The sequence below is a fragment of the Micromys minutus genome (assembly GCF_963924665.1).
Source record: "Micromys minutus genome assembly, chromosome: 15".
Lineage (NCBI taxonomy): Eukaryota > Metazoa > Chordata > Mammalia > Rodentia > Muridae > Micromys > Micromys minutus.
This window is the reverse complement of record NC_137984.1, coordinates 35315541-35327621: the sequence shown is the minus strand read 5'-3', so window position 1 is coordinate 35327621 and position 12081 is coordinate 35315541. Positions and strand designations below refer to the sequence as shown.

At 38.6% G+C, this 12081-nt stretch overlaps 1 protein-coding gene across 1 annotated transcript in view; it reads left to right on the top strand.

Annotated features, from left to right (window-relative positions):
• Positions 1-11524, top strand: part of BBS7 (Bardet-Biedl syndrome 7) — a 36445-nt gene extending 24921 nt beyond the window's left edge. Inside the window, exons 14-20 of the mRNA XM_080929558.1 lie at positions 2874-3013; positions 6330-6494; positions 8087-8196; positions 8295-8398; positions 8495-8618; positions 10392-10528; positions 11064-11524. Of these exons, the coding sequence (XP_080785684.1) occupies positions 2874-3013; positions 6330-6494; positions 8087-8196; positions 8295-8398; positions 8495-8618; positions 10392-10525 (777 nt within the window). The 3' untranslated portion in view covers positions 10526-10528; positions 11064-11524. The remainder of the gene's footprint in view (positions 1-2873; positions 3014-6329; positions 6495-8086; positions 8197-8294; positions 8399-8494; positions 8619-10391; positions 10529-11063) is intronic.
• Positions 11525-12081: the final 557 nt, after the last annotated feature.

Sequence of the window (12081 nt, the reverse complement as noted above, 5' to 3'; positions counted from 1 at the left end):
CCATCTTGGGCTACAGAGAGATATCTGGGCTCAAATAATGGGGAATGGAGAGGGAAAAAAGTGGAGGGATGGCAAGAAGAAAAGAAAGGGATAAAGAAGGAAGAAGAAGAAAGGCAGGACCTTTCTATGAATACAGCCCATTTCAAACTTTCATCAGATTTTTATTACTTTTTTGATTTAATATGTTAAAAATTTGTGTTGACACACTGGTTCCATCTAGAAAAAAAATTAAAAACATTAAATGGATTCTTTCTTTCCTTCTTTCTTTTTTTCTTATTTTCTTTCTTTGTAATATGGGGGGGGGGTGGAATCTAGGGCCATGTACATGCAAGGAAAGTGCCTCCAGACCATGTTTTGGTTTTTGGTTAGAGACAAGTTTGTCCTGGCCAGCCTCAAATTCACTCTGTGCTGCAGGCTGGCTTGTAACCTGAGAGCTTTCTGCCTCAGATTCCTGAGTCCTGGAATTTCATGTCTGAGCCACTGGGTTTGACCCTAGTATACGCTTATCCCATGCAATATATAATAAGTAAATATGAACCTAGTTTAGTCATTGATAAATAAGAAAATGTAATTGTTTTCCCGATAATAGATAAAATATAAAGACAATCTCTGTATTGTTATAAAGATCCCTTGTTCAGTGAATAAAAAAAGCACTGCCTCTTTAAGGACTTCTAAGGAGCAATTTCTATTTGTCTAACAGTCTGTCAAAAAATATTACAGAAGGTCATCAGTGGAAACAGGAATGAGTAGAAGTTAGTGGGAAAATAACTGTCGCTACCATGTTGGAGAACATGTAGGAGAATCTAGGTAGCAGCAGTAAAGTCACAGTAGTATACACACAGACATGTATGTAGTAAGCTAAAACAGTGTTTGTGGAGGGGTCAAGGTAGAACCACAGGGAACACTCGTTTGGCGTTGAATCAGTGGATGTTGGCAACTGTTAAAATGGACAAGTTGATCTTTCTCTGCTGGTTAGTTTCTCGTTACCACAACTGAGAGCAATTTTAAAAAGAAGGGTGTATTCTGGTTGACAGTTTCAGAGGCTTCCATGTAGAGAAAGGCATGCTGTGGTGCAGACGCTTACCTCACTGGCCAGGAAGCACAGTGACCAACAGAGACACACACCTGGTATGCTTCTTCCTGTAGTGTGGTACCACCTACAGACATTTCCACTACTTGCCAGTAATTCTGTCAAACTAGGAATCCACCCAGGGATCAATCTTGTTGATTAGTCAGAACTTTTACGATCCAGTCTGTCCTAGGGCTTCTATTGCTGTGAAGAGACAGCACACAGCACTTCTTACAAAGGAATTCATTTAACTGGCACTGGCTCACAGGTTCAGAGGTTTTGTCCATTATCACCATGGTGGGAAGCACGGCAGCGCACAGATAGACATGGTGCTGGAGGAGCTGAGAGCTCTGTATCTTGATCCACAGGGAACAGGAGACTGTGTGTGCTTGAGCATATGATACTTCAAAGCTCGCTCCCACAGTGACAAATTTCCTCCAACAAAACCACACCTACTCAAACTTCTAATAGTGCCACTCCTTATGGGCCAAGCATTCAAACACATGAGTCTGTGAGGGCCATTCCTATTAAAACCACCACACAGTCACTTCCCAGAAGGCCCCCAGTGCCTTTGGGGGACACTTCTTCAATTTATTACAGTGTCTTTTGGCATAGAAGAGATTCAAGAAAAACATAAAATGTGGACACACACACAGAGACACGATGATAGGAGGAAGAAAGGTAAGGAAAGAACTGTGCCATGGCGTGGCAGAGGGCATACAGTGAGGGAGAAGCGTAAGTGAGCAAGAGCAGGAAGGAGATAATAGTAGTTGGAGGAGCACTGAGAAAGGAGAGAGATGTCTAATCTAGCAGAGTCCCATGCATTCGGCTTGTACGTGAATGCAGCCAAACAAATGAACAGTTGTCTAGATGGCTGAGGAGTCAGATTTTAAGGAACTTGCATCTTTGTCCTCCTTTTCATGTTGTAGAATTATTTTTCCTTATTTGTTTGGTCTGGTTTTGTGAGATTGGTCTCTCTGTATAGTCTTGGAACTCACTATGTAGACAAGGCTGGTCTTGAACTCACAGAGATCTGCCTGCCTCCGTCCCCATGTTGTCATGCCACTATAACTTTTTCTGTCTTCTTATTCATCGTCTTTGCTAAAACTGAACCTTTCTCCTTCCCATACTTGCAAAGAATTTTCTTGTAAACATTAATTTATATTTAACACTTAGATAAAAAATTATTTTCTCCATGAAGGAAGATCTCGAGTACAGAAGTTCCTTTTGAGGCATGAGAGGGAGCCGGCAGGACAGGTCACATTACCCTGATAGTCTGTCTTCACAGTTTAGTAAGTCACCCAGCCATATAAAATATCCTGGAAGAATATTCCAGTCCAGGTGTAACTGCTTATAATATGCTCTCTACATTATTTCCTGGAAACATTTATTTCTGTGAACAGACTTGTAACAATGCCTCTGTATAATCCCCAGTTCTGAGAAAAAATGGAGAATTTTAATTTAGTTTTAGTTATTTCAAGAATTTGCTTTTTTATTTGGCAGAAATGCCCAGTTTTTATTACTTTTTCTTGTGAATATTTAAGTATATTGTGCACGCATCCTTCGGACATACAGAATGAATGTCTGACCGTGGAGTGATGAGTGTGGGACCGTGGAGTGATGAGTGTGGGACAGATAAACTGAAGATACCTGGGAGGATGATTGATGCTGTTAAGGACTGCCAAAACCATTTGCGTTTTCCCGTACTCTCATGACAGACTGCACAGAAGCATTCAGTGCCTAAGTGAACATCTGAAAGTATATTTATGCTGCGAACTCATCCTTTTTCCTTTTACGTTATCAGATTCGTTCAATTGAAGGCCAGTATGGCACACTCCAGGCATATGTGACTCCAAGAATCCAACCGAAAACCTGTCAGGTTCGCCAATACCACATCAAACCTCTATCGCTCCATCAAAGATCTCACTTTATTGACCACGACAGGTATAGAGCTGGGAAGAGTGGTGTATTTGTAAGATACTACGTCATTCAGACAAGCCTGCCTTCACTTTTATTTTGGTTCCGTTTTATTAACTGTATTGTGCATGTGCATTGGTATGTGTTGTGTGTGGGTGAGCAGGGGCGAATGTCGAGGTCGGCTGACAGCTTTAGGAAGGTGGCCCTCTCCACTGTGTGAGTCTAAGGGAGTGAACTCAGCTTGTCAGGCTTGGCAGGAGTGTTTTACCTGCTGAACCATCTCACCAACTCATGCCTACATTTGTTTATTTGTTTGTGTGTTTATTATTTTTAAACATTTTTACAAAATTTAATATTTTTATTTTTACTATTTAGAAGTTTTATTTATTCTTTGATAATTTCATACAATATATGTTGGTCATATTTTTCCCTTCTCCCAACTGCCCTCAAATCCTCCACTCCTGCTCTAATCCTTTGTAACACTATTTTATTTCCTCTCCCTTTGAAGATCCCCTCTTCCTGCCCGATCTCTTGCTAGCCATCTGATGTCTGAGTACCAGAGAGAAACATACAGGTCTAACGCATAAAAGTGAACATCCACATATGAGAGAAAATGTCATATTTGTCTTTCTGGATCTGGGTATCTCACTGGAGATGGTTGTTTTCTGGCTCCATCCGTTTACCTGCAGACTTCACAATTCCATTCTTAACAGCTAAATGTTACATTGTATATCTGGTAGTTATGGCAACATTTAAAAGTTTAAAAAAAAACTTATTAGAATGTTTAATAATTAGCTCTGGCTTTAGTATGTCTAATAAATACAAGGTGCTTTGTCTTATCTTGGAAGCTGTGTTGAGTTAGACTTCCCTGTCTGTTGCCATTCTGAGATGGGTGGAATAGCAAGTTTCCTTAGGTGCCTGTGGAGAGCAAACAGTGTTTAGCTTTAGATGGCACAGCGGTCCCCATGAACAGCCGGCATGTGCTAACCTAACACCATCCTCCTGTCTGCTGCACCATGAGTCACCTGGAATAGTTCCTGATATTTCTGATGCCAGCGTCTTCATGCTAGGAGGCTTTGGGGACAACATAGGATTAAGCAAAAGAAAAAGGAAAGGAAAGAGAGATGACTTAATACTTTGTGATGTGTTTTGCCAGGTGCTTGTATATTTTCTATTATTTAAAAAAGCTTTGTTAGCATATATTACTTTAACATATATTTGGGTTTATAGTGAAAGTTTTATAATGTTCCTAATACATTTTAATCATATTTTCCCTTGCCTGCTAGTTCCCCTCCCTTCCCCAACTGCCCCACCTCCTATTCGCATTCTATCCTCTTATCTCTTTGTGTGGTCAGGTTAAGTTCATTAGGGCTGTTTACAGAGCATGGTTACCTTGCTCATTGAACTTAAACTTTTCCTGTATCCTTAGGGAGGGATGGGGCCCGGTTGGGGCCCCGTGAGCAACTCCTTGTTCCTTGACAAGATAGAAATGGCCCCGTTTTGTGCAGGTTGTCATGACTACTGTAAGTGTGAGCATTCAGGAGCCAAGTTATGCCCACAAGCTTACCACTTGATTCCTTTTTTAATATATAATTTATTTTTTGTTCATTGATATTTTGGCTGCATGGATGTCTTTGTGAAGGTATCAGAAGCCCTGGCACTGGAGTTACAGACAGGTGTGAGCTGCCGTGTGGGTGCTGTGAATTGAACCCTGGTCCTCTGGAAGAGCAGCTGGTGCTCTCTTACCTGCTGAGCCACCTCTCCAGCCTCACCACTTGGTTCTTAAAGACAGGTTACATCTCTGTTTTGGAAGTGGGAAGTAGAGGCTTGGGAAAGTAGCCCACTCTTTGATACAAGTACCAGAGTTGTACTGAGAAGCCAAAGCCGTGTTCTTTCTGATGCAGCCTTCATGATAAAGGGTGTACAGTTGGAGTATGATAAGAGGGGAAATTGTATTAGGAATCTTCTGGGAAACATTAAAAAGAATTCCTTTTTCTCTCTCCTTTTTGTTTTTTCTGTTTTATATAAAGCCTGGGGCCTCCTGTGAGGCAGGTAATTATTACTGAGCTGTATCCTGAGACTTTTCATATCTTTTATTTTGAGACAGGGACTCACTTGGTTGCCCTGGCTAGTCTTAAACTTGCAATCCTTCCAGATAGCTGGAATTACATATGTGGCCACCAGGTTTGCTGAGAAATAGATTCTTTTTGGTTGTATTCTTGGTTTAAAAGCCAAGGTTAACATTAATGGACCCAGCATCACCACGGAAGTGTACACTGGCAATCAGAGACTCCGTTCTATTGTATTCCTATGTGATTTGTTCTCTGGGTTGTAGGTTTCCATCTGCAGATGAGAGGATTGCTCTAACAGATCTCGAGAGTCCCTTCTAGCTTTTGATTCCTAGCTTGATTCTGTATCCCATTGAGTTGCTTGTGAACATTCCCTTCCAAAGCTTTGCAATTTTTTAGTTCTTCATAATTATCCTCTTGCCTTTTAAGCTCTTTTTGTTTGATTGACTGATTATTATGTTTTGAAGATAGATTCATAATCTGTAGCCCAGACTGGGTCTTAATCCAGAGCTAACTGGCTCAGCCTTCAAAGTGCTGGGATTACATATGTGGGCTACCACTCCTGGCTCTGATTTATTTTTCAGTTCCTCCTTTACTTCATTATAGTAACTAATAGAAGTTGTTTAAATAAATTCAGGAAAGGTAGAAGGTACTGGTTGGTTCGTAACTTGTCACTGGGTCACAACTAGAAAGAATAAATACTCAAATCTGTGCCTGCCCTACCTCAAGCCCAGCTGCTGGGATTCACAATTAGTTATTTTCCTGAAGTGACTCATACATTTTGTGGTCTGTATAATGCAGATACCAGATGAATTTTCAAACAAGCAAATCAACTTGAATAATCTCAATTTAATCTTTAAAGCATGTTCTGATGAACAGAGAAGCTATTTACATCACCCAACTAGACCCCTATCACAAGCAAGTATAGGAATAGACAGGCATTTAATTTCTAGAAAATTAAAAATGTTCATTTGTTTCATGTGTAGATTAATTTTAGAAAGCTTTTTAAAAAAAGTGTTTATTTAAATCTGACAGTGGTAGCTCATGCCTGTAACTCTGTCTAGCACTTGGGAGATTCATGCAAGAAGACTGACCTGCTTTTTGTTAGCCTGGTGTATGTAGTGAGTTTCTGGGCTATGAGGAGAGCCCCTGCTTAAAAGTTTAAAAATGAATAGGACAAAATGTTTAGCTGTATTTGAAATTCTGCTTATAAATGTATATGTATAGTTTTTCATTGGTCCACACAAACATATGCCTCTACTGTTAACCTGCAGGCCCATGAACACATTGACTCTAACAGGACAGTTCAGCTTTGCTGAAGTTCACTCCTGGGTGGTGTTCTGCCTGCCTGAAGTTCCTGAAAAGCCTCCAGCAGGGGAGTGTGCAACATTTTACTTTCAGAATACCTTCCTGGATACACAACTCGAGTGTGTATACAGGTAAATCAAAGTCATTATTTGTTAAACTGTCATATAAAATACCTACCCTATGCTTTGTTTTAAGACAGGAATAATTTCAAAATAATGTAATTGAAAATCTATAATGTTCAACAGAAGCTATTAAATAAAATTGTGTGTAAAATATTATTAGTAAAGATGAATGTGTAAAGATTAATACTTTCCCAATAATGTCTATAAAATCTGTGGTAAAATTTGAATTATAAATATAATTTCCTAGAGTTTTAGATGGAATGTTCTAAATCTGTGATGTCTCTATTTTCTGCCCTGATGGTCTGTCAGTCAATAAGAATGGGATCTTGAAATCTCCTGCTACTCTTTATGGGGCTAACCTGTGACTTTACCTCTATTAATGTCTGGGTTTTTTTTTTTTTTTTAGATAGAGTTCATGTATGTTTAAAATTATATTGTCCTCTTTACAGATTGTTCCTTTAATGAATATGAAGCTAGGTCTTTTATCTTTTCTGAGTAGTCTTGATTTAAAGCCCATTTTGCCAGATCCATTTTAGTCTCTGGCTGGTGACTGGGAAATTGAAATTAATACTCAGTTCTATAACTAAAGACTGTGTATGACTGCTTGTCCTTCTGCTGATTTTGTGGTATTTTAGTGTTTCCCTTTTCTCTCCTGCTTAACTATTATTACTCAGTTAGAGAATTCGGACAGTTAGCAGTTATTCTTTTTAAAACTTGAAAATTCTAAGTTTTCTAGCTTTTTAAAGTTTTCCTTGAGAAGTCTGCTGTTAGTGACCAGCCTGTATATGTGCTTTGATGATTCTTTCTTGCTTCTTGCAATGAATTTTCTTTGTTCTAAATGTTTAGTGGTTTAACTGTACTGTAAGGGGCTGTTCTTTTCTGGCCTTGTCTGTTTGGCGTTCTGACTGTCTCCGTATCTGCATAGCCATTTCTTGGACTAACTTAGGGACATTTTCTGCTATGATGTTGTTGAAACTGTTTTCTATATCTTTAAAAATTAGTTAATTCTCATAACTCATAGATTTAAATTTTTCATTATGTCTCAAATATCTGAATGTGCAGCTTGAATCTTATGATTTATCCTTATTTTTGGCGGGGTGTTCTGATTCCTGAGATTACCAGTGGGCTCCATTTCCCAGCATGAGAAATAGGGATTCCTAAGCAAACTAAGGGTCCTGAGACCGTATTGTGGCAGTAGATGCTGTTCTTGAAAAATCAGATATCTCAAATAAAGTATATAGAAATACAATTTATTTGTGTGAGTAAAGAAAAATATATGTGTGTATAAAGAAAGAAGCAATTCTATATGCACTTTATATATGAGGTTAATTATTGGCAATATTAATGCCCATGAAGAAAAATGTTTTAGATGAAGTATTTAAAAATTCCCATCTTAAGAGGTGTATGTGTAATAGAATCTCTAGTTTTGAATTCAGAAGCTGACTTGGTATGGCATAGGTCAGAATACATATTTATGCTTTACCTTAATGATAGATACAGATCATGTAAAAGCAAACAAAACCTAAACGATAGCTAAAGATATATACATATGAGGTCACTTGCTCCTACAGTTTTTCTTTAAAAATATATTGATTTTGTAGAAAAGGAGAAGGAGTTTTTAAATCTGACAACATTTCTACAATATCCATCCTAAAAGATGTGCTTTCTAAAGAAGCTACAAAAAGGAAAATTAATCTCAACATATCATACGGTGAGAAAAGGAAACTTGTTCATTCCAGTGTTTTTACAGTTATAAAAGCAGTGTTTTTTGTGAAAGTGACTTAACTGTGCCTAACCAACTTCTTCTAGAGATTAATGAGGTGTCAGTCAAGCATACTCTAAAGCTAATCCACCCGAAGCTGGAGCACCAGTTGCTTCTGGCTAAGAAAGTGCAGTTAATTGATGCCTTGAAGGTAAGGGTGTGTATCAGTGGGATCATGAACATAATGTTACACTACTTATAATCTGGCCACTAAGATGCTTCTATTTTTTTCTTTATTTTAAATAAGGAATTACAGGTTCATGAGGGAAACACAAACTTTCTGATTCCAGAGTACCGCTGTATTCTAGAAGAGGCAGATCATCTACAAGAGGAATACAAAAAGCAGCCTGCACATCTTGAGAGACTCTATGGTGAGAGTACCTGTCTAGAAAACACTGCTGTGCTTCTTTTCAACAGTTCTCTGGGGTGTCTGTCTCTTTTTGCCAAATAGTTGTGAAAGGAACAAGGCAGAGATCACAGCAGCCATGACCCTGTGGCACCAGCTTATTGTACAGAATATTTGTGTATTTTGCCAGGGTGGCCTTACATCTTAACCTTTTTACTTTAAAAGTGAAAATAAATGTGAAAGTGGAATTGTACCATGACAATATATGTATATAGTGAAAAGGTGTTGCAACCCACACAGCCTAGGCATCCTCACTTTCTCACAGTGATTTTCAGGTTCCATTGCTATTATAAAAATCCAGCATTTAATCTATTTGGGCAAAAATTAGTAGGGATATTTATGTGATGTTTGCTTTGGTGATAAGTTGGGTGTGTTACAGATTGTACTGAAAGAAGGAGAAAGGGATCAGGGAAGGGAGGGTCGAGATGGAGAGAGGGAAGACTAAGAAAAGCTTTGATAACAGTCTTTCTCTAAGATCTATTGTGTGTAGCAAACTGCACCATCTTTTATGAGATATTTAACCATTGCAACAGCTCTGCAAGGCAGATGATTTTCATCTATTTTATTTTCAATAATCTTCAGTTGAAATAGGAGAGTAAAGGTTGCTCTCACATACCTAGTTAGCGGCAACGCCTTCATTAGGCCCTTCTCTCTGAAAGGTAGGCCTGCTGCCACCATGATTGGTTTCACCAGCCCACACCGGTCCACTAACCTGCCTTCAGAACTTATTATGCACCCAAGACTTTCTCACTAATGAATAGTGCTGATTCCTTACTGTTCTCTATATGGTGAGCACGGTCTCTTTCACAATATCCTTCCATGGTGGTGTGGCAGATCCGTCATCCCATCTGTGATCCCAAAATCCAGAAAGCGTCTTTAAAAGCTAAAGTTTTACTTTTGTAAATCAGTTACCAGCAAAATCCGTCTTAATCTGATTGACTTCATGACAAAATCTGATTTAAACTGACATGAGGCTTTTCCTCATCTTTTTTTAATTCCACTTAGTGCACATATTCACCTGTATATTTTATTGTAAAAGCGTGGCATTCAGTCCCATTGGACCAATACATCCATGATATATTCCTTGTCTCCTTTTCCTCTTTCTAAAATATACTTTCCTCAAGGGTCTTGTATAAATGATTGACAGCTTGAGTTGTCCCTGTTTTCCATCTGGAAAACTCAAAGGTGAAGTAATTTTCCCTGACCCAGTAAGTAATTTGCACCCAGTAAGGCTATAGGTGGAGTGCCTCAGCTCAGCAGCCTCCTCCTGATGGAACAGCACTTCCTGTGAAGTAGGGTGCACCAACAGAGATTCAAAATGGCTGACAGTGACTTGTCTGAGTCAACAGTTATAACCTGTTGTTAGGAAGGTTATCAAATATTTATATCTTCAGAGTTTTTTCATACCTTCCCCACATACATATCTGTTTTTAAAAGCAATAACCTTTTCTAGGCTTATATGTTAAATAATGGAATTTCAGGTGATAATAGAATGCCACGTTCATTGTTAAAAGAACTAGTCAAGGAGGCTGGAGAGATGGCTCAGTGGTTAAGAGCACTGACTGCTCTTCCAGAGGCCATGTTCAAATCTGAGGAACCACATGGTGCCTCACAACCATCTGTAAGGAGATCTGATGCCCTCTTCTGATGACAGCTACAGTGTACTTATACATTATAAATAAATAAATCATTTAAAAAAGAACTAATCAATGACAAGAAATAATGTTTTTCTTTCTAGGTATGATTACTGATCTTTTCATAGATAAATTTAAGTTCAAAGGCACTAATGTAAAAACCAAAGTACCTGTACTCCTGGAGATTCTTGACAGCTATGACCAGAACACACTGATTTCTTTCTTTGATGCAGCATGAAAGGTAAGCAAGGTAGGCCCAACAGTGCAGCTTGCTTAATTACTACATAAAATATCCATGATATTATAACTGTAAGTGATGTTCCTATTTACTGGAGTTGTCCAACAATGAAGACACTTTTCTTTTTAAAACACAAGTGGAGCTGGGTGTGATGGCTAGTGTCTGAATTCTTGGCCCTCAGATGTCTGAGAGGGGATCAAGCCAGCCTTGGCTACAGCAGAAGACCCTGTCTCAAAAGTCCAAGCAAACCAACATAAGTAGGATGATTATAAGAGTTATTAGTGACATTTTGGCAAGTGGCATTTTAATTTCTATGTTGAGAATTGGAATACATACATATATATGTATATATATAATATTTTCATGCTTCATAATGTATTTTGCCTTTATATTTACATTACTTCATCTTCCTGACTGTTCTGCAAACTCAAAAATCACTTAAGTGAAGCATATATGACTAAGAGACTATGCTAGTATTTTATGAGGCTTGGGCTCTGTGTTATCAGGAAGTAGAAATAACCTACCATGTTCTTTCTAGGATTTCGAATGGATTCCCATTTCTCTTCCTTGGTGACATGATCCTCTTGCAGTCTGAAATATTCGGCTTAGTGCTGTAGCCTGCGGCCAGAGAAGCAAGCAGAGCCTGGTCAGACTGAGGGACCTCGGACAGATGTCCCCCACTAGTATAACAAAAGTCTTTTTTTTTTTTTATCATATACATGATGGGAAAAAGAAGACTTACAAGCAACAGAAGTTTTAATCATTCATTTTAGGGGAATATTGCATTGCATTGAAAGTTTCAAAATACTGTAAAAATAAGCTGTCTTTTGTTTTCAAAGGGTAATTATGAATTTTTCAGAAAACAATATTACATTTTATTATATTTATGTACAATTCTTAAATATTAAATGTGAACATTTAAGGCACATATAGTAAGGTTTTATGTATATTTTTCTCCCTCCCTCCCTCTCTCCTTCCCTCCCTCCCTTTGTGTGTATGTGTGTGTTTTGGTTTAGTTTTCAAGACAGGATTTCTTTTCGTAGCTGACCTGGAACTAGCTCTGTAGTCCAGGCTGGCCTTGAACTCACAAGAGATCCACCAGACTCTTAAGTTGCCTGGATGGATGGCTTGGCCACCACCTCCTGGCTGCCCTGTTTTCTGATGAACACTTTTTTCTTCCTACTTTTTGAGACATCTTCTCGCTACATAGCTGACTTGGAACCAACTTGAATTTGGAGATTCGGAACACTGATTAAAGTTCCACCATGCACTTCATTTCTAAATGTAATATCTATTTGGGTCAGTGGAACTTCATGGTGTACTATTTGTCTGATGTCACAACCAAGGATTAAAAAAATTAATGGACGTTTGTGTTTCTTGTAATACACCACTTGGTATCAACTTGAGCTCAAGTTGGCATTTTAAATTGATCCATCTTTATTAGCGGTGGGGAAAAGTTTACTGCAATGCCAGGCATAGTGACGTGCCTTAATGTCTCGAACAGAACTCATGAGGCCGAGGCTGGCAGATCTCAGTGAGTTGCAGGACAATTGGGA